Source organism: Gopherus evgoodei, chromosome 3 (genome assembly GCF_007399415.2).
Source record: "Gopherus evgoodei ecotype Sinaloan lineage chromosome 3, rGopEvg1_v1.p, whole genome shotgun sequence".
Classification (NCBI taxonomy): domain Eukaryota; kingdom Metazoa; phylum Chordata; order Testudines; family Testudinidae; genus Gopherus; species Gopherus evgoodei.
This window is the reverse complement of record NC_044324.1, coordinates 150,352,109-150,375,547: the sequence shown is the minus strand read 5'-3', so window position 1 is coordinate 150,375,547 and position 23,439 is coordinate 150,352,109. Positions and strand designations below refer to the sequence as shown.

Here is a 23,439-nt window from a genome sequence, read left to right as displayed (position 1 = left end):
AGGCCTATTACTGCCCCTGTTGTACAGATAGGGAACTGAGGCACATAGAGATTAAGTGACTTGCCCAAGTAACTACTGGAAGAAAGGAGTTGAACCCAGATCTTCCAACTCCCAAGCTAGTGTCCTAACCATTCCACAATCCACCCTCTCCTTAAAGAGCCATATGTCATTCTAATGAAAAGTACACATCAACATTCTGGAAAAAAAGCAAGAAATAGACTAGGGAATAATTCAGAAGGAAAGAAAAAGTTAAAATGTATTTACATGGAAAGCAACCCAATAACCACAAGGTGTCACTATTATTACAATGAGTGCATTCAGCACTGCTGTGGTGCACAGATACTTGTGATTTTTTTATATTTATAAAACAGTTACTTGCTAAAAATTAGTGAAAACTAAGGCTATGCCTATTCTAGCTGAAGATACCTTGTGAGTACTTTTCTGGCTAGGGTGGGGTGTGTGCAAGGGAAGAAAAACATACTTCTCAGTAAAACCAGGCAAAGATCTGTTGCTTGTCTATTCATTTATAATACAGCTGTAATTTGTAATATGCACAGGAATGTAATGTTTTTTTAAACCAGTTAAAATCTTAGAAGTGTCCTGGACTTTAGTGAAGGAACATGGTTAAAAGAAATGTGGTTAAAATCCCACAGCAAACCATGGACATGTTAACGGTTCTAACCAGGGTTTATAACCAGGTCCCGTTTCAGTTGTATTTATAGTGTGAATGAGCACCAGGAATGACAAATTAGAGAAGTGCTGTCATGCCTTCTCTGGTTAGCACATACTGGTGCCTGAAACCCAACCCGACTAAAGTCTTACAATGAGTGAGTGTAGTGGTTTACCCAAGACGTCAATCTTCAAAATTCAATGGCTCATACATTAAAATTAAAGAAATGTTGTACCTTGCTCTTTAGCAGTGTAGGTTCTCTTTCAGTGCACACGGTGGAAAACGACGGAGAGCTCTGAGGACTTGGATCACCACCTTGCTTTAGTCTGCAGTCAGATTCCTTTGGGACAAAAAAATATTTTACATCACTTAGATTTTAAAACTGGATTTTTCATAACAAAATAATTTACATATTTTATATATATAATTAGTGTGTGTGTGTGTGTGTATGCGCGCGCGCGTACACACACACACTCAGTTTACAACATCTTAAAAGCTTCCCTGAAAGCCTCTGCTTGTTTTCACTGAGCAATACTGTGTAAACATGCATATTGAAAGGGACTTCATCAGTGACTGGTAAAAGCAGATTCAGAAATCTAAAGGCATTAGTCATCTTAATTTTACTCTTTTCATAAGCAGCAATGGAAAAACTGAAACTATAAACTAAAACTAGGAATTATTTTTGGGAAGTTTTATAGCCTGTGTAATAGAAGTCAGACTAGATCACAATGGTCCCTCCTGGCTTAGAATCTGAGAATCTATGAAAATAAAAGGACTGATTCAAAGAGCCAAATGTCAAACTAATATGCCAGTCCATGCTGCACAGACACTTCCCCCATACAGACAAGTAACTTTTGTCATTAGAAATTAACGTATTCATAGGGTATTATTTTGAAGAGGAGAGTCAGATGGATAAATATTGTAATTAAAGTGACTTGTTTGCAAACGCCTCAGACAGTACTGAAAATATTACCCTAAACCCTGATGAATTAACCCACATTACCAGTACAGCTGAATTGAAACAAAGCTAATTTTCTTACTTCTGAATCTGAGTCTTTGTTAGACACCTGCGATATTCTTGAGAAGTCCAAGCTACTTTCGGATAGCTCACTAGACCCTTGAGACTGCGAAGAACACTCAATTTCCAGTAAGGGGGAGGACTCTTCATCTGACTCATCACCTGCTGCATTGCTGACAGTATGTAGTCTAGATATCTCACAACCCTGGGACGCCAATTGATTGTTTCTCTGTCGGTGAAACTGCTGTAACAGCAGCACGCCAGAAGATGGGCTAGGTGTCCCAGGACTCTCTCCAAGGCTTCCAGACCAACCAAAACAACTTCTCTGTGTTTCCACAGGGGATGATGAGATAGTTCTTGTAAATTTCCCAGTCTCTAAACACTGAGGAACAGGATCTTCTGTTATAATTTTAGTTTCCTGGGCTTGACGATCCAACTCAACATCCTGTGATGGTTGGATTGTTTCATTCTTTGTTGTACAATCAATCATATTTGTGGCATGGCAGAAGAACCTAACACACATAAAATGAAAGGTACAAGGGATAAGGAGGTGTGGAAAAAAAATCAAATTTTGCAAATGAAAAATGTCATTTTCACAATCACAGCAATTTCGTTTTGGAAGTACTATTTACAGCTTTATAGGTTCTAGCTCAATAAGAAGCAGCAGCAATACCAGTCACTGTTTACTCTTTCAGTCATCCTATTGGAACTACATGAATCTGCATTTTGAGAAGCCCCACTGAGGTCTGCAAACAAGTAAGGCCACTGCAGCATCACACTCCTCTCAGACTAGCAGGTCTACCTCTTTGCTCATGCCCTGGCCCCAACAATATTGGGTAAGCTGTAAGATGGAGCTACTGACAGCCACCCCCATTCTTAGCTGGACCTGTCACCCTTGTGCTGCAGAGATAGTGGGGATGGGCAGACTAACTGCTTTTGTGGTTAAAACACGAGGCTGAGACTTTGGTTCGATTCCCAACTTTGTCACAGACTTGTGTGGCTACGTCACTAGGACCTCAACCCTGCAAATATTTATGTACATGCTTAACTTTGAAGATGTGAATAGACCCATTGACTTCACTGGAACTACTCATGCTTAAAGTTATGCACATGCGTAAATGCTCTCAGGAGTACGGCCTTAATCTTTCTATGCTACACTTCTCTACTTGTAAAATGAGAATAATACTTCTCTAATGCCCTGTGAGATATGAGGATATCATTAATGAATGTAAGTAGCTCAGACAGTTTGGTAATAGGAGCCATATACATACTTAACTGGATGGATAATTTTGTAGGAGATTACTACAGGAGTGAGCTAGAATTCATCCAGCCCTTTCAACTTTGGCAGTTACTACTAGGGACTGCTGCCACAGCCTCATTTAAGCTCTCTCTGACACCGAGCTCCACCTTGGGGGAAAACAACTGGCAAACCCTGGTTTCTGGGGTGAGATGTCAAAGCTGGATGCTATGCAATTCTAGCTCTTTTACAGCCTAGTAGAACCACAGGACCTCAGGGATATATTCATTAGGAACTTTTTCTAAAACATGCTCGCCAACATTTAAGTGCAGTAATAAAATTTATAAGTTAAAATGGTTTGCTTTGATATCAATTACGCATAACAGAGGCGCAGAAAATGAGAAGACTTTTTGCAAAGCTCAGAATAAAGTAGATTGTGAATATGCTCTTCCAGGATGAATTTTTTCTATCCCCGGTATAACACTTCAGCTATTTTTAGAATTGCTGTTGCATAATCTGGAAATTAAATACCATCAATTTCTAATCAACTTTTATATCTATAGTGTATTATAGCATGGAAGACTGATAAAGGAAAAATAATTTTGTTTTACAGCAGCCTTGTTGTACTCTGCAGTTACAGTCAAAACTAGACACTTAACTATACGCCCCTAGTAAATTAGGCTGACTTCCTTCTTTTCCAGGATTAACAGGAAGCAATAACCATACAAATAAAGCCAGAAAGCCCAGAATCAGATGTGCAATGCCAGTTCACTGCAGCCACACATTGTCTACTTTAAGAAATGCATGCAAGCAGATACAAACAAGCCTCAAAGTCAGACTGACGAGGCTCTGGACTTGGTTGGGAGACTTTAGAATCCTTGTGTTATCCCACTTTATGTCCTCCTAAACTACTCAGCAGACTACAAGCCGATGGAAGACAAGAGTGGAAATTGGATTGGTATCAATATTCTGTTAACTTCATCTATAAAAACAGTCTTAAAATGAAGGAATTTAAACAATACAAAACCAAAACCAACTGGGATTTTCCACTCTTCTACAGAATCTCACAGACCAATCAATCAATTCATAAAAACAGAGCGGAAACATATTCAAATAACATTGCAGCACTAAGTGCAGTTAATACACATCACAGTCTTCACACTAAGTCCCGTGCTTAAGGAGGCCGCAGGGTTCAGTAAATAGGACACTGGATTAAGTGTCAGGAGACCTGGGTTCTACTCCTGGTTTCACTCCTCATCTGCTGTTTGACCTTGGGGAAGTCAGTTCACCTTTTGTTCAATGGTTTCTGCTCCCACCTTTTGTACATCTATTGACGTTGTAAGTTCTTTGGGTGTGAGAACCATCTCTCGCTATGTGTTTGTACCATGCCTAACATAAGGGGTCTCTGATCTCCATTGGGAGTCTTGAAGCACTATTGTAACACACATAATGAATAGTAAAAATATGAAAATTGCAGTGTTAAATTCTTAGTATTCCATAAGAATTTAATCTTGACATTTTAATATTATATTACTCATTAAAACGTTGATTTAAACATGCCTGCTTCTAGTCCCTGGAACAACAATAGCACCGCTCTCTTCATTTTTCCTCTGAAGAAAGGAAGCAAATTTGTTCCTGACTTTAGGTTGGATGTTTGAGCTCTCTTTATTGAAAGAGTCCCCCGAAGCATGAATCAATGACACTGCAGAGAGAGACTTCTGTGGCTCGCCATCTCCACTGTTTTCTTTCTTGGGCTTTTTCGCTTTTGAAAATGAATATTGACTCAGCAGGTCTCCATCCGACAACTCTTCTAAATAGAAAGAATACAGTTCTCATTAAGTTTAATATCACTGTAGAAATGCCCTGTAGAATGAACTCTCCCAGCTAGTAAGAAATGAGTTGAATTGAGCGTTACGCCATTTATCATTGTAACAAACCTGAAATGCTGTTAATTTCTGAATGGTGTAGACATTTAGGAGATTATGGTCTTTAACACAAATGTTGGCCAGTAAATTTATACTTGTCTAGTGCATGTTCTTACAAATAACTCACTACAAAGTGGCCTGTTTCACAAATCATATTAGGATAAAATTCCAAAATTACTACTACTCCTCATTGATAAAAACACTGCAAATGCAGAGTATTTTCTCAGAGTAAGAAGCATTGCCTGCTTCACGAGTACATAAACAGAGAGAGATGGGGACAACAGTTTAGAAAAAGGAGGGCACGAGGAAACTATTAGTGAGGAAAACAAGGTAGAAAGGATCACTGAAAGAAACGGTACTGAAGAGAAAAAGAGGTCATGTGCTTGGATAACAAATACTGAAAGCCTGTTCCAAGCATGACAGGGGGTCTAAAACCAGGAAAAGGGACAAAGTGATCAACCGAGACAGCACTGAGAGAAGCATATGGAGCTAATGAGGGCTGAGATTTAAACAGGGCAAAAACATATAAGGTCTTGAAAGTGAGGCTAAGGATCTTGAGTTTGAAACAGTAAGCAAAAACAGGCCAGTGAAAAGATGCAAGAAGTGGAGAGTAAATCTACCTAGGAAGCAGAATTTTTGATAACCCAGAGAGGAGAGAGAAGAATGTCACAGTAGTCAAGACAAGAAGTGACAAAAGCTTAGCAGAGGCATGGATAGAAAGAGGCTGAAGCTGTGATAAATGAGGGGGTGAAAGCCAGTAACTATAAAATCCCTCTTTTTATATACACCCCACCAGCCAGTAACTATAAAATCCCTCTTAGTAGCTGTTCTCTAGTTGCTCTACCTTTAAAAGGTTAAAAAGTCTCATTGCTATGCATAGATAAAAAGAAGTAAGTAGGCACATCGCCAAAAGAGCCAATGGGAATGCTAGAACATTTTAAAATTGAAACAAGACCCCCTTTTTGTCTGTCTGTGGTTGTTCTCCAGAGGGAGAGGCAGACAGGGCAGAGCTATGCTGTAAGAAACTTGGGGCCAGGTATGAAAAATCCCAGGTGTTTTTGTTTTATTTGCAACCTTTAAGCTAGACCTCAAGAAAACTATTCTTGATGCTTAATCCTTGTAGTTACTTTTTTAAAAATCTAGCAATAGCTTGAGTTTTCAGACTTTTTTTTTTTTTAAATAAAATTTGCCTTTAAGAACAGGATTGGATTTCTGTGTCCTAAGAGGTTTGTGCACATGTTTAATTAGCTGGTGGCAACAGCTGATTTCCTTTGTTTTCCTTTCTTGGCTCTTCCCAGGCGGGAAGTGGTGGTGGTGAAAGGGCTTAAGGGTACCCCACAGGAAGGAAATCCCAAGTGTGCCCTCCTGGGCTCTTAAAGGGGTTCTGAACTTGGGTGGTGGCAGCATTTACCAATACAAGGTCACAGAAAAGCTGTAACCTTGGGAGTTTAATACCAGCCTGGAGTGGCCAGTATTAATTTTTAGAGCCTTTGCAGGCCCCCACCTTCTGCACTCAAAGTGCCAGAGCAGGGAATCAGCCAAGGAGACAACTCCACTGAAGACACCAGATAGACCACGCAGAGTAAGAACAGAGAAGTGCCATTTTCACTTAGCTAGCAATAGCTTATTAGTTACCTTGGTAAGGGTAGCTTCAGTGGAATAGAGAGCAGAAGCCAGATTGAAGAATATAACAGGAAAACTGAAAGACGGAGAAAAATTCCTGAGGCAGTGGGAATAGACAGAATGCTCAAGGAGCTTGGAGATGGAAAGTAAGAAGGAGTAGCATATATAATATTTTTGAGAACTCCTCTGCATGAATCCCACCCTGTGACTGGTGGGATATTTTCTAGTGCCTCATGAGCCATTATAAAATGAACAAAACACAAAACATATAATTTGAAATAGATTTTTAAAAATAATTTTAAACAATGTAATTAAAAGTGTGGCAGGATGAAATTTCTAATGAAATTGCTTCACTTTTGAAAGTCCAAACGCAAATCAGATGAAACCTACTGACAAGCATATAACCACAACTCCAATTGTTACTTAATTTTAGTATTTTGTCCCATCCGTCTTGCAACACATTTAAACACACACACACTTAAAATTCTTCATATAAAAATATACTGGAGATGGAATTCTCAACCTCAAGTCTTCAACTCAACTAAAGAAAAGGTTCTCCTTTTTTCCCTTTCTGACCTGGTAATTTTTGTGTAAAGACACATACCACTTCTTGATCTTTTGACTAGGAGTTCCTTGCTTGGAAGTTTCAGGCCTTTGATACTAATTATCTTCTCAATGCCTTTGGTAATTGATTTCTCCAGCACACGCGTGGTAGATGTGGTAATGTCTGTATTATGACCAGGCTTGTAGTTTCTGCTCCAAATGCTGTTTATACAGTCTGGCTTCTGACTAGCAGCTCTATCATTCCAGCCACGACTTCTTGGCCGTGAAGGCTACAAAAAAATAAAAAGAAGAGAAAAAAAAACGCGTTGGAGAGAAAATTATTCAGCCTAGGATTCCCTACACTTTAGTGTATCAGGATGATTTGACGTTTATACAGCAGCTATGACAGACATATCTGCTCTTCATTCACATTTTCAAATACTTTCCATAAAAATTAATTTTGTGTGTTGCCACATCCTTTTCCCTTCAGTGAGGTGTGACTGACTGCTAGTCTAAGACAGATATAAAGAAGCAGCACAATCAAAATTTTAATTTCTGTTAGAAAAACAATTAATTTGAGGAAATATTTTTATTGAATTAAATACAGTAAATGTGAAATCCCAATAATTTTTAGAATTATATTTGAACTAGTTACTTCCATAAGTAGGCCTTTAATTAATCCTTTCTGAACCAATATGGAAATAGATATTAAAATGTCTGATGGTTTGTAGCAGTTTAAGATTTTTAGTTTGTGCAAGACAACTAGAAGTATGGAGACTTAAGTAATACTCCAAGTAAAGTGATGCTGTCTTTCCTCTCCAAACACCTAGGTACAAATTTTGCACAGGATAAAAATAAGTGCAGGGATTCTAGCGTAATCCTCAGAATACATACAGCCAAGTCATAAAAAACACTAAAAATGTGGCACAATAATATCTGCTGAAGAGTCTCCCAGGACTGGGAAAGGGGCATCTCAGGGGAGGAAGGAAGAGCATTGGCAGTACCTTGGAGAAAAGTTGCCAAAATGCAATTTTCTTTCCACTACTGTTAGTCCTTCACTTTCACAAGCAATATATTTCTACATCAAAATGAAGAATATAAACACAGATTTATTTTTCATATGCCCAATATATGACTTTCCCTTCATTTACTCAGACCAGGTAATTCTGGCCATCCTATGTCAGCTGAAGATGTCACATGACAAAAGATGCCAATGAGGATTATCTGTTCTGGATGTTCTAACCAATTGATTTCCTTGTCCCTTTACCATCCCTTGTAAACTGAAGAAGTATGTTTCCTTTGACCAAACCAAGGTTAGTGGACCGTTTTTCAGCATTTATAGTGTGCAAGTGCCATTTCAAGATTTTTGCACCACAACCAAGAACCTTAATGAAGGAATTGGAAATTCCTGGTATATTCAGGTCTTGACTAGCACCAGAAAAGCTTGACTTTGCTATCTCACCAACAATTAGAGGAAAGAACTACAGTTATGCACACAATAGAAAGCTGGAAACATTATAAAGCAGATTCGAGCTCTGGCAGTGCATAAAACAATGCACCTTAAAACTACATCACTTGATTTACTTACTATCTTCCCCTTATAACTTCAATTATAAAATGTTTCCAACAGCTACCATCACAAGAATTGGTATATTTAAAAAGAGTTTTATTTAGGGCTGTCGATTAATCACAGTTAATACGCAATTAACTAAAAATAATAATAATTGTGATTAATCACACTGTTAAACAATAGAATACCAATTGCAATTTATTAAATATTTTGGATGTTTTTTCTACATTTTCAAATATATTGATTTCTATTACAACACAGAATACAAAGTGTACAGTGCTCAGTTTGTATTATTTTTTATTACAAATATTTGCACTGAGCCTTACTATTATTCCAGACTCCGTATATACTATATACAACTGTCAGAACACCAAACCAGCTTACGCTCCTTGACACAGCTGTAGGTAACATTCAGCCACACTTTCCCTTGCAGTTCCAAAGGTGTGTCAAAATCCTATGTTGAATGTTTTAAAAGTGTTACCTGTGAAGCCTCAGGGTTGTAGTCATCAATTTGTTCCATTGTATCGATATCTTTATTGCCAAGAGCAATTTGAAAAGCAGTATCATCACCAATATGTCTAAGTCAATCAAATTAAGGGGATATATATCTGAATATTTGTATTATAAATATAAAATAGTGTGACAAATTACAACTCCTACTCTAATTTCTATATTAAAATATGTTATAAGAATAATCAAAAACGTTAGTGTCCAAAGAAGAATATATATTGCTGCACACACTGCTCTCCCCTGACCTCATTCAGTAGCAGCACCTGGCAGTCCCAGAGTGTACGGGTAAGTCACAAAATAGTCGAGGAAAAAGAAAAAAAGAAAAAAGAAGTAGTCAGTCACTACTAGGGAGAGCCGGCAGGATAAATAGTGGTGGCCCAAGAAAATGAAAGCCTCTGTCAGTCACTCCCTACAGCAGCTTGGCAGGTGTTTCAAAGTTGGGAAGTAGTTCTTAATGACTCCCTGCCTTCATACTTGCCTTCATACTTGATTTCTTATTCCACCATGCTGGGAGTTAAGAGGAAGCCAGAGGATGGGGAAATGCCCCGCTCTCACAGGTAAATAATCCCCATACAGGTTAGGACCCCTCCTGCCTGTGTTGATGGGAAAGTTACAATGTGCATTATCTTAACACCACTCACAGTAGTCACTATTTCAAAGAAGTCAAGACAGTTACTTCAGTCTAAAGTTAAGCCGAGGAACATTTTATTTAAAAAGCATATTTGTGGTTTTAGACCCAATGATATTTCCAATTACTGGAAGTTTTTTCGTTCTAATGAGTGCAATGCTTTAAAAAGTTAAAGGAAGCCACACTTACTAACTTTTGGTAGGCTGACCGATCAAACAAAAGCCTCCTCTACAATAATGGAGAAAATTATAAAGGAAAGGAAGAGAGGAAGCCCATTATGCCACACCATTTCCCCCATAATATGCCAGTGCACAAAGGATACCTCCCTGCATAAAGTAGTGTTTCTGGATCAACGTTGTCATCATAAGCATTCAGAGGAACAAGCTTCCTCTTGACAGGGTCAAAAACCAATTGATAAAGGAAAGTATTATTGGCTCGAATAAATCCCTCTATGTACTCTTCCGATACAGTTATATTCATCTTCAGGTACTGCCCAATTTTCTTAATAACCTGTCAACAACAACAAAAATGTTGCTTTCTTGTCACTTCCAGCCAAAGGAGATGCAATACTATGCACATCTTCAAAAGTATTCCAGATATTCTTGAGGAGATACTCTGTGACTATATGGAATGTTGTTTTGAGCAGAGGCCAGAAGGAGTGGGTGGAACACAGTAGAACAGCCTTTCCAGAAACATATATAGAGATAATTTTATATCCAAATATCCTAGAAGTACTCTGTCAATACATGGAAAGCTGCTGTTAGCACAGTGGAGAAGGAATGGGTGGAGGAGGAATGTAATAGAACAGCCTTCACACAAACATGTATATATGGACAAATTGTGTGTGTGTACACACACACACACACACACACGCTTTAAATTAGCAAACAAAAACCTACATTTAGTGACATATAAGGCTGTGGCAGGACACATTCTATCCATCCAAAACCTTAAAAGCAGGGAAGTAAGAAGTTAAAAGAGAGGGACTTGTGCGTTCCTTTCCATGTTCATATTCCCTGTCACACTATTAATAACACACTTCAACCCTCCATAAGGCTTTCATTTCCATCTCTAACAGATACCATTAGCAATATATACCTCATCTTCATTAAGGTTTTGCATTAGAGTGCGAGTCTGATGAAGCTGAGGTATAGCTAAATTTATCCTTTATTCTGGTTCACCCTCCTCTCTTCCACCTTCCAATACACAAAACTAAAAATATTAAATACGACAAAAGGCAGGCTCTTAAGCTATTTTATATATATATATATATATATATATATAAATATAATGATTTAGGTACTTTTTTGGTGGTTCCTGTGAAGTCACTCATTGGTAGTTAAGTTTTGAGACAAGTTTCTTGAGAAGGATGCATTGCAGTATATGGGCAAAATTTACCCTCAAAAAACCCTCATGTTTTTCAGTTTAGAACACCAAACAAACAGGTAAGGCAGTGAACATATTTTGGAAGCAGGTTTTCTGCATTCGTTCCAATTACTTTCACGATAACTCACTGCAATGAGAAATCTGAATGCTGTTTCATACTGAGTTGGATCAGTATGCTTATTGCTCAGTCACTGGCTTGTGATATTTACAGCTGAAATGAGATATTAGCAAACAACTAATATTTTCAGGTGCAAATTTCACTATTTAATTAAGCTAGGTATACTTAGTTTTGTTTGTTTTTTTAAATACTGATTTGCCTAAACAGTGGAAACTGATTAAACAATGGAAAATCTACAAGATTTCCTTCTGGTATTAAGAAAGCTTGATGAGCAAGTCAAACATGTGCTACCAATAAATTTGTGAAATAGAGAAAAATAGCACTTCTTAAAACCTCCAAGATTCACATCAAGCAGAGCACTTAAGCAAATGCTTAACTTTAAGCAAATGAGTAGTTCAGCTGAAGTTAACAGAACTTTGGTTTGCTAAAATAGGACTACTTTGCCTTCAAAATAACATTAGTGAGGTTCCATGTTTATCATTCCTTAAGAATTCTCTTCTTCCATATTGCCCATAAGAAATTAATATATAAATATGAAGAAAATACAATTCCAAGCTAAATCTATTCTCTGGATCTCTCAGTGTGCCAGGTTTGCTTTAGGTATAAGCTCTGTGGGGAAAGAACGGTCTTCATTTTTTATATCTTGTTCTGTCAAATACAATGTTTGCCCATGATAATGATGAAAAAATAAGCAGATATGACTTTGAATACACGTAGGGAGCAGAATAAGAAGGTGCCACTTCTTCCACAGAAGAACCACATTTTAGGTAGTTCAATCTGGCACAGTCTGAAACCAATTTAAAAGTTGTGGGCTTGTTTTCTGGGAATGTGACACAAGGAGTAAATAAATGATAGCATGAAGGACAGTCCTTTAGGTTTTGAAAAATCTGTCCACATGCACTATATATTCTTGAAGAATCAGAATAAGTCAGCATTCGTTTTATTTAGGTATTGAGACACAGTGCTCCAATGCTTAAGCCGTTACACTGTTTTATTAATGAAACACACCATTCTCCAACATCAGTGAAATATTTCCTTTGATAGTTTCATCAAAATGCAGGTAGTTAAGGAGAACACCCTTCATAACATCTAACCCCTCAGATTTTTCAATAAAATGTCAGTCATATATAAAGGCTTTAGAAATCCTAAAATACAAATCTGAGCATACATTACCTTAATAATATCAGGATTACTGGCTAGTTTTAATAGCTTGCATGCCTTAGCTAACCCAATTCCATGAAGTGATGGAAGGTAGTCACAACCAGAAAGAATGCACATGTAACGGAATTTCTCTTCAGTAAATACATCCCCAAGCTGTTTACACTTTCCTAGTCGAGCCTGATCGATCTCGAGTCCATTTCCAAACTTGTCAATTTTCAGAAACACCTTGAAATAAGAGAGAGTAAGTAGTAACATTAATTCTCATCTCACTGTATTTTATGCACATTGGTGAACTAGATTGTTTTCCCCTCTCAAACATTTATTCCATTATTAGTGTGTGATGTTTGCCTTGCCTATTGCACTTGCTTTCAGAAGACTAAATTCTAGAAGGCACAGTGTTGCCTGCTAGAAACTCCACAGCCAGTAGAGGAAGTATGCGTTAGTGTGTGTTTTGAAAGGAGCCAAGGAACAAAAGACAGTCTGCTACACAGGTCTTCTTCAAAAAAAGCTATGGATAGGATATTCTAGGATGGGTTGTAAGAGTCAGTGTTGTGGTCAAAAAGTTGTGTGTAGGCTTCCTAATCCAGCAGTAGCGTCTGAGCATACATCTATTTGCAGATTCCTGCTTCTAGAATATGGACACGTATTAATACTGTAATTATTGGGGGTTTGTGTTTTTTGTTTGTTTCAGTTCATATTCCAGAATATGAGCACCTTTGGTGCAGGTGTTTTGCTTTATCTGCTTGGAAATCATGTACTACATTGTGGGCACTACTAAAATAAATATTTATTAGTTTGTGGCACTTAATGGAGAATCAACAAGATTGAATTTGATCCTTAATTTCTGTGTTTCAGTTTCCCTATCTGTGACAAAACAATAACTGTACTTACGTACTTCACAAGTGTGTATGGACAATTAGTTTGTACAATGCTTTGAAGATGCAAAGTGAGATGTAAGGGCTATTTATATTTTTCATTACCTTTTTACACCCAAAGGCCAGAAGATCTGAGTCCTCTGTAATTATAGCTTGTACTATGCCAGTCTTATTAAGATAGGCCAACTGAGCATCAGCTTCATATGGAGCAACAACACAATCAACTCCCTGGGCATGGGCAGCCTGTACACAAACAATAATGTAAAGAGAACAATGTAAGAACTCAATTCTATTATTATTGAACTGCAGCAGCATCTAGGCTTCAGTCAGATTAGGTCTTATTTTGCTAGGCATTAGGAATACAATTTTCAAAAGTGCTTCAGTGTCTTCTTAACATTCTGCATTTTCAAAAATGACTTAAGTACTTAGGAGCTAAGTCTCATTGACTGTCAATGACAATTAGGCTCCTAAGTCACTTTTGAAAATGGAAGTTAAGCGGTTTTGAAAATTTTACCCTCTGTAAGCATATAGTAACAACAGTCAATACTACAAACAAACAAACAAACAAACCTTCCAGTCTGAAACCCCAATCTTGCAAATCACTGTGTTGGGACACTTCCCATTGAAATCAATGGGCCTACATGCCATTTGAAGGATCTAGCCATAACATTTTTAAAATAAATGATTTCAATTTAAAAACAAACATTTGTTTATAAATAACATTTCCTACGTTGGCCTCCAACACTATCCACACTCATTGGATCTGACCACAACTGTTTATGCTTCCAGTCCAACCATATTTTCTGCTCAAAGAAAGAACATCTGGACAAATATAAGACTGACGAAACTCTTCTGTGACTGAGAATTTCAAAGATTATTTCCTGGGCCATTTTTTAAGTGATCATAATTTTCCTATATATAGTTGTCTGCTAACTATTAAAAATACAAAATTGTACTATTTCCTCCCTGTCATTTATTAATACCAGTGATACTCAGACTGAGACTCCTGAGCCACAAGTGGCTCTTTAATGAGTCTCCTGCTGCTTTTTGCAGCACATGATATTAAAACACAGTATGATTTAATTATTAACCAGTCTAAGTTATTAACCAATCAGGATGCTTTTACTATGTTATTAACCAATTGTAGTTGATAAAATAATACTTAGTCATTTTGCTGTGAGAATAATAAGATTTCCCATGTCATATTGTTTAGATATGAATTAGTACTATAGTAAATGAAACAATGAATTCACATGACGGAGGCTATTTTGGGTAATACTGATTGCGAATTTGGTTCCCGAAGCACTGAGGTTTGAGTATCACTGATTTATGCTAAATGTCAGATGAGAGAGGATATTCAATGGTTTAGTTAAAATTGCAAAGATATCTGTGAATGACTGTCACGTGCCAATTAAAAGAAGTCTGGCATAATGAAAAGCAGAGTTGAATATGGTAGATTTATCTGTCTGCTGTGCTGAACAGCCAAAAATGTGCCTAGCACATATATCAGGACATCTTGTACGATTATATGTTGAGAGACAAGTTTCATGTAAATATGGGCAAGGAAAAGCAATGAGCAAGATATAAACATAGTAGAGAAGCTGCCAACAAAGACTGTCGATGTCGTTTGTAAACCTACAATAGAAATAATTAACAATATAAAATAATTACTTACTTTGATAACTTGATGAGCCATAGCATGGGTAACATTAACACTGCGCCCAAAACAGTCTCTGGCTTCTGATAACTTCCCCTCACGAAGTAATTGTTTCCCCTTCAGAAGATTAGCCTGTCGTTTCCTGCAGGTAACAAAAAACCCCCACCTCCCTCTCAATATATTATTGTTCCACATTTACATAGTACCATAGTTTGCATGACACTTCATGAAGGATTAAGAGGGACATGGTTTCTTCTCCAAAAAGGTCATAAACTATGTTACACAAATGAAGAACGTGAAGCTATGAAAGGGCATAGGAAAAAGAGGTGCAGGCAGATACAAATAATGACAAGTCATTTTGTAGGAATGCTTATAAATAGTAATACATTGATGCAGAGATTGAGGAAGAAGCAAGCAGCACAGGAGTTGAGATGAACAGAAGAAGTGGGTTTTGAAGATGGTTTCAAAGGAGAATGAAAATGTTTGACACAAGAGGTTTGGGAGAGAGTCCTTATTTTTGTGGATACAGACTAACACGGCTACCCCTGATACTTGAGAGAGTTGCCTTTCCTCCCAGACTGAGTCCAATACCACAAATCGACTATTTTCCAGATTGAGGAGGCAAAAACCTCATGAGATTTAAAACTCTTTGGGGCCAAGACCATCTGTTTGTTCTGCATTTGAACAGCGCCTAGCACAGGGATGGGCACACTTTTTGGCCTGAGGGCCACGTCAGGGTTCCAAAAGTGTATGGAGGGCCAGTGTAGTGTATTAAATTGCTCCTTGTAGCAATGTGCTACTTAAGGTGTACTTACGGCTGCCAGTCCTGGTGCTCCGATGGTAGCACATTCCTATGGGGAGCAATTTAATACACTACACCTGACAGCTCTTGCAGCCATGCTGCCCGTCAGCTCTCAGCCCCGCCGCCCAGAGCGCTGGCAGCACAGCGAGCTGAGGCTGCGGGGTAAGGGCCAGGGGCTAGTCTTCCCAGCCGGGAGCTCAAGAGCCGGGCAGGACAGTCCTACAGGCCAGATGTGGCCCCGCAGGCTGTAGTTTGCCCACCTCTGGCCTAGCACAATGGAGTTCTGGTCCATGACTACAGCTCCTATACACTACCAGAGTGCTAATCAATAATGAGAATAGCTAACCTAGCAATATTTGCAAAAATTTAGGACAAAACGTAATGACATCAGCTCACAAGATACTAGCATTATCAAATCAGAATCTGGAACCCAAAACCTAGGCCTGAATCAAATCTTAATGTAATGCAGATTGAATAATGGCCTGTTGAACCATCACTAATAATTAAGGCAAAGTTTCAGTCACAGGTATTTTTAGTAAAAGTCATGGACAGGTCATGGGCAGTAAACAAAAATTCACAGGTCCATGATTTTTACTAAAAATACCCCTGACTAACACTGGGGTGGGGTGGGAGGGAATTGGGGGGGACGCAGCAGGTACTGGGGAAGGAGGGTGCAGCCTGGGGATGCGCTACGGGTGCTGGGGATGGAGGCGCAGGTGCGGAGGTGTGAGTCATGGCCCAGGGAGCGTTGAGGGTGATGGGAAGGGGTGCAGCCCAGGGAAGCTATGTAGGGGGTGAGTGGGGGGCCCAGGTGCTGGGTGGGAATTGCAATCCGGGGCGGGGGGAAGGGGGAGAGGGAAGAACAGGTGCTGGGGTTGGTGGGGCTGGGGCAGGCTCCCTAACCAGTCCTGAGAAGTGGTGGCCCTAGCTCCATGTGCTGTCTCTACTCCGCCCCAAGCCCCGGTTCTGCAGCTCCCATTCGCTGGGAACCACAGCAAATGGGAACTGTGGGAGCGATGCCTGGCTGCTGGCAGAGGCACCATGTGGAGCTAGGGGAGCTGAGCCCTGCCTAGCTAAGAGCAGCCCCAACCCCAAGCCCCCCAACACCAAACTCCTGCTGCTGGGTCCCCGAGACTGCCACAGCAACAGCCAGTGCAACTGACCCAGGGGCTGCCCGAGCTGCTCAGGTGGCTACTGGGGCAGCCACACGAGGCTGCTGCAGAAATCATGGAGGTCATGGAAAGTCACGGAATCTGTGACTTCTGTGACAAACACAGAGCCTTACTAATAATCAAGTACCTGCACTGGCAACAAACTAATTCTACAGTTCTGATGTCATTGGACAAACCAGAGGTACAACTACAGAAGATGTTTCATATTACAAGTTACTGAGAAGATATTGCGGCGAACAGAGCGGCTAACAGGGGAGTTTCAGTGGGAGTTTCCAGGGGGAGGTTACAGGGGAGACCAAGGCAGAGGAACCAGGAAGGCAGACCAGGGAAGAGGCAGGGGTCTGCCAGCAGCCCAGCGCTTGTTGGTGGCCTGCGGTGTGGTGTGAGGCGTGGATTGCCAGGCACAGAGTTGGAGCGCTACGATGGAGGCAGAGTAGCAGGTGCAGACACACTGAGGATGACCGGATGCGGTAGCTGCGGCATGTACATGGTCCTAGAGGGAGCACCTGAAAGGAGTTTCATCTGCATGAAGTGCCGCCTGATAGAGCTGCTGAAGGAAAGGTAAGGGGACTGGAGATGCAAGTGGAAACTCTGGCTGAGTTTAGAAGGGGATTCGAGCAGTTGATGGAACACAGACATGATGAGGCACAGGGGACAAGCTCAGACGAGCGGATAGAAGCAGGACCAAAGGACTCTGAGGAGGGGCTGCTGGGTGAGGAAAGTGGACGGTGGAAGCATGTGACTAGGAGAACCAGGCAGAGGAAAAGACGGGCCAGCGATGGAGAAATAGAACTCAGGAACAGGTTTGCTGAGTTGGGAAATGAAGATGGAGCACAGCAGGCTGCTGAAGGACAAAGGGCGAGGAAGAAGAGGCGAGCAGCTAGTCCTGCAGAAGGAGGGGAGGAGTCGATGGAGGCGACACCAAGTATGAGCCCTAGGAGGACTGTAAGGGCGAATACAAATCGAAAGGAATTGCGACCACCTGCTGTGGGGGATAGACCGCAGAATCGCACTGTCGCCAGGAAAAGGCAAGTCTACGTGATTGGAGACTCTTTACTGAGAAGAGTAGATAGGCCTGTAACTAGACCTGATCGGGAGAACAGAAGGGTGTGCTGTCTGCCAGGGGCTAAGATACAGGATGTGGACCTGAGGCTGAATACGATCTTAGCGGAGCGGGAAAGAATCCGTTGATTGTGCTTCATGTGGGAACGAATGATACGGCTAGTTACTCGCTGGACTGTATCAAGGAGGACTATGCCAGACTGGGGAAGAGGCTCAAAGACATCGAGGCTCAGGTGATCTTCAGTGGGATTCTGCCGGTTCCTAGAGCGGGGCGACGAAGGAGTGACAAGATTATGGCGATCAACAGAAGGCTTAGGGAGTGGTGTTATAAGGAGGGCTTTGGGATGTACGGTCACTGGGAAGCGTTTACGGATAGACGACTGTTCGCTCAGGATGGACTTCATCTAAGCAAGGAGGGAAATAGAATTCTAGGATGGAGGCTCGCCGACCTCATCAAGAGAGCTTTAAACTAGGAAGTTGGGGGAGATGGTTGGGAGATATTCGGGAGATCTCCACGCCGGAATATAACCTGGAGAGGAAAGTAAACAAAGTGAGAGGGGATACCCTTGCGGTCCCAAGAATTGATCCAAGGAGGAATAGTGGAGAAACCAGAGTAACGGGTGATGCTGGTGGTAAAAGGTCTCTGCACGATGGGGGAAAGAATGTCACTAACGCCAAACGCCGAAAATTAAAAGGTCTGTACACTAATGCGAGGAGTCTAGGTAACAAGATGGAGGAACTGGAGTTACTGGTGCAGGAAGTGAAACCGGATATTATAGGGATAACTGAAACCTGGTGGAATAGTACTCATGACCGGAGCACGGGTATTGAAGGCTATGTGCTGTTTAGAAAAGACAGGAAGAAAGGCAAAGGTGGTGGAGTAGCCTTGTACATCAATGATGAAATTAACTGTAGCGAAATAAGAAGCGATGGAATGGATAAGACAGAGTCTGTCTGGGCGAAAATCACACTGGATAAAAAAGCAACTAGAGCTTCCCCTGAGATAGTGCTTGGCATGTGCTACAGACCGCCGGGATCTGATTGGGATATGGATAGAGACCTCTTTAATGTCTTTAATGAAGTAAACACAAAGGGGAAATGTGTGATTATGGGGGACTTCAACTTCCCGGATATAGACTGGAAGACGAGTACTTGCAAGAATAATAGGGGTCAGATTTTTCTGGATGTGATAGCGGATGGATTTCTTCATCAAGTAGTTGAAGTACCTACGAGAGGAGATGCCATTTTAGATTTGGTGTGGGTGAGCAGTGAGGACCTCGTAGAAGAAATGGTGGTAGGGGACAACCTTGGTTCGAGTGATCATGAGCTGATTCAGTTCAAACTAGACGGAAGGATAAACAAATGTAGATCTGGGATTAGGGTTTTTGACTTCTCGAGGGCTAATTTTAAAGAGTTAAGGAAATTAGTTAGGGAAGTGGATTGGACGGAGGAATTAGTGGATTTAAATGCGGAGGAGGCCTGGAATTACTTTAAGTCGCAGCTGCGGAGACTGTCGGAAGCCTGCATCCCGAGAAAGGGGAAAAAAACCATGGGCAGGAGTTGTAGGCCAAACTGGATGAGCAAGCAACTCAGAGAGGGGATTAGACAAAAGCAGAAAGCTTACAGGGAGTGGAAGAAAGGCAGGATCAGTAAGGAAAGCTACCTTGGTGAGGTCAGAACATGTAGGGATAAAGTGAGGAAGGCTAAAAGCCGCATTGAACTGGACCTTGCAAAGGGAATCAAAACCAATAGTAAAAGGTTCTACAGCCACATAAATAAGAAGAAAACAAAGAAAGAAGAAGTGGGGCCGCTATACACTGAGGATGGAATGGAGGTTAAGGATAACCTAGGCATGGCCCAACATCTAAACAAGTACTTTGCTTCAGTTTTTAATAAGACTAGTGAGGAACCTTGCGATGATGGAGGGATGATAAATGGGAATGTGGATACGGAAGTGGATATTACCGCAACTGAGGTAGAGGCCGTACTTGAACAGCTCGATGGGATGAAGTCGGAGGGCCCGGACAATCTCCATCCGAGGATATTAAAGGAACTGGCGCGTGAAATTGCGAGCCCGTTAGCGAGAATTTTTAAGCAATCGATAAACTCGGGGGTTGTGCCGTATGACTGGAGGATTGCTAATGTAGTTCCTATTTTTAAGAAAGGGAATAAAAGTGATCCGGGTAACTATAGGCCTGTTCGCTTGACGTCTGTAGTATGCAAGGTCTTGGAAAAAATTTTAAGGGAGAAAGTAGTTAAGGACATAGAGGTCAATGGTAATTGGGACGAATTGCAACATGGATTTAGTAAAGGTAGATCGTGTCAAACCAATCTGATCTCCTTCTTTGAGAAGGAGACGGATTACTTAGATAAAGGAAATGCGGTAGATATAATTTACCTAGATTTCAGTAAGGCGTTCAACACGGTTCCGCACGGGGAACTGTTAGTCAAATTGGAAAAGATGGGAATGAATATGAAAGTTGTAAGTTGGATAAGGAACTGGTTAAAGGGGAGACTCCAGAGGGTCGTATTGAAAGGTGAATTGTCAGGCTGGAAGGAGGTCACTAGTGGAGTCCCTCAAGGATCGGTTTTGGGACCGATCTTATTTAACCTTTTTATTACTGACCTTGGCACAAAGAGCGGGAATGTGCTAATAAAGTTTGCAGATGACACGAAGCTGGGGGGTATTGCTAACACGGAGAAGGACAGGGATACTATTCAGGAAGATCTGAACCACCTTGTAAACTGGAGTAATAGAAATAGGATGAAATACAATAGTGAAAAGTGCAAGGTTATGCATTTAGGAATTAATAATAAGAATTTTGGATATATGTTGGGGGCGCATCAGTTGGAAGCGACGGAGGAGGAGAAGGACCTTGGGGTACTGGTTGATAGCAGGATGACTATGAGTCGCCAATGTGATACGGCTGTTAAAAAAGCAAATGCGATTTTGGGATGCATCAGGCGGGGTATTTCCTGCAAGGATAAGGAAGTGTTAGTACCATTATACAAGGCGTTGGTGAGACCCCATCTGGAATACTGTGTGCAGTTCTGGTGTCCCATGTTCAAGAAGGATGAATTCAAACTGGAACAGGTTCAGAGACGGGCTACAAGGATGATCCGAGGAATGGAAAAACTGCCTTATGAAAGGAGACTCAAAGAGCTTGGCTTGTTTAGCCTGGCCAAAAGAAGGCTGCGGGGGGATATGCTTGCTCTATATAAATATATCAGGGGGGTTAACGTTAGGGAGGGAGAGGAATTATTTAAGTTTAGTACTAATGTAGGCATGAGGACGAATGGGTATAAACTGGATATTAGGAAGTTTAGACTTGAAATTAGACGAAGGTTTCTAACCATTAGGGGAGTGAAGTTCTGGAACAGCCTTCCGAGGGAAGTAGTGGGGGCAAAAGACTTTCCTGGCTTTAAGACAAAGCTTGATAAGTATATGGAGGGGATGTTATGATAGGATTGTTAATTTGGGCAATTGATCTTGGATTACCACCAGATAGGTCTGCTCAGTGGTCTGCGGGGAGATGTTGGATGGAATGGGAACTGAGTTACTGCAGAGAATTCCTTCTTGGGTGCTGGCTGATGACTCTTGCCCACAAGCTCAGGGTTTAGCTGATCGCCATATTTGGGGTCGGGAAGGAATTTTCCTCCAGGGCGGATTGGCAGGGGCCCTGGAGGTTTTTCGCCTTCCCCTGCAGCGTGGGGCACGGGTCGCTTGCTGGTGGTTTCTCTGCAGCTTGAGGTCTTCAAACCAATTTTGAGGATTTCAATAACTCTGTCCTGGGTTAGGGGTTGTTATAAAATTGGATGGGTGGGGTTCTGTGGCCTGCCTTGTGCAGGAGGTCAGACTAGATGATCAGATTGGTCCCTTCTGACCTATGAGTGTAAGATCTGATTCTCTGCCCTCCCCACATTTAGAAAAGATTTCAGTTTTTAAAGAGCAGTTCTATTAAAAAAAAATTCTCAACAGGATTTTGGGGCTCAGTGTTGAAATAATCATTACATTACACCAATGGTTCTCAACCTTTTGTACTGGTGACCCCTTTCACATACCAAGCCTCTGAGCGTGATCCAATTTATAAATTAAAAACACTTTTTTATATACAACACTATTATAAATGCTGGAGCCAAAGCAGGGTTTGGGGTGGTGTGGGGCTATTACAACCCCCGATGTAATAGCCTCGTAACCCCCAAGGGGTCCCAACCCCCAGTTTGAGAACCCCTGCATTACACTGCAAGAAGTGTAGAAACTAAAGTAAACTTTGATAAGTCAAATTACCAGTTAAAAAATATGAAGCATAAGCACACAACTGGTATAATTTGTTTGCAAATTGATCATAACTTACTCTCTTCGAGCTTTTTCCACTTCCTTTTTAGAAGGCAGGGTACATCCATCAAATACCAGAATTGGCTTGATCCCAAATGACAAGAGCATATCAATAAGTTTCATGCAGAAGACTACATATCTGTAAGAATATATATATTTATTTTACAGACTGTGAAAACATCCATTGTTTGACAATGAAGCTTAAACTTTAAGACCACCACATATTTCTAACTTGCAGGAAAAACAAAAAAAGTTGATGATAATTAGCATTCAAGGCAGTCAGTGGGTTATAAACTTTTTTTTTTTTTTTAAAAAGAGCAGAACAGAACATACACATATTTTTACTACGAAGGAGTCCTTATCTCCTGTCTCCAGTGAAGATCAGTCCACTATGAACATTATTGTCTGTTATGCTGCTTATTCTTCTATACAAATAAGTGTGCTTCTGAAGAATAAGTTAGACTTCACTGCAGTGCCAAATTGTACAGCATTTTGTAAACTATAGCACAGATTATCTCCCCAATGCCTGTGAGCTGAGCACATGATGCCCAAATGGAAAGGGGATGCATATTCCATTATCCTTTCCTAAAACTCAGCAAATGAGCTTCTGGTGGAGCTTTATGGTGAGTACTGAGTGATGGAAGCTTACCATCTATGTTTGTCACTATCCACCTATCACTCCAGATGGTGGATAAATGCCTGTGCTAAAACTACATGAAGCAGCATTCAACTTGGGAATTGGGATCTGTGCCTATATCCACCCCCTCCCAGAGAAAGGAGAGATTATTATGATCAAGAGCAGGGTATAGACCTTGCTATAGAGCAGAACTGTGAACAACCCTTAGATGAAAGGGAGGTGTCATAAACAGATAGCTAAGGGTTAATGTCTCTTTCACCTGAAACACCTGACCAGAGAACCAATCAGGAAACCGGATTTTTTCAACTTTGGGTGGAGGGAATTGTGTGTCTGAGTCTTTTGTGTCTGTCTGCCTGCTGTCTCTGAGCTTTGGAGAAGTAGCTCTGTTTTCTAATCTTCTGTTTCTAAGTGTAAGGACAAAGAGATCAGATAGTAAGTTATATGGTTTCTTTTCTTTGGTATTTGCATGAATATAAGTGCTGGAGTGCTTTGATTTGTATTCTTTTTGA

General features: G+C 40.6%; 1 protein-coding gene across 1 annotated transcript in view; it reads right to left on the bottom strand.

The window, feature by feature from the left end:
* EXO1 (exonuclease 1) overlaps nt 1-23,439 on the bottom strand; it is a 38,115-nt gene that overhangs the window by 6,049 nt on the left and 8,627 nt on the right. The window contains exons 3-12 of the mRNA XM_030556986.1: nt 22,313-22,432; nt 14,940-15,063; nt 13,370-13,507; nt 12,402-12,614; nt 10,047-10,234; nt 9,068-9,164; nt 7,078-7,306; nt 4,486-4,735; nt 1,711-2,200; nt 906-1,010 (exon numbers count right to left, since the gene is read on the bottom strand). Of these exons, the coding sequence (XP_030412846.1) occupies nt 906-1,010; nt 1,711-2,200; nt 4,486-4,735; nt 7,078-7,306; nt 9,068-9,164; nt 10,047-10,234; nt 12,402-12,614; nt 13,370-13,507; nt 14,940-15,063; nt 22,313-22,432 (1,954 nt within the window). The remainder of the gene's footprint in view (nt 1-905; nt 1,011-1,710; nt 2,201-4,485; nt 4,736-7,077; nt 7,307-9,067; nt 9,165-10,046; nt 10,235-12,401; nt 12,615-13,369; nt 13,508-14,939; nt 15,064-22,312; nt 22,433-23,439) is intronic.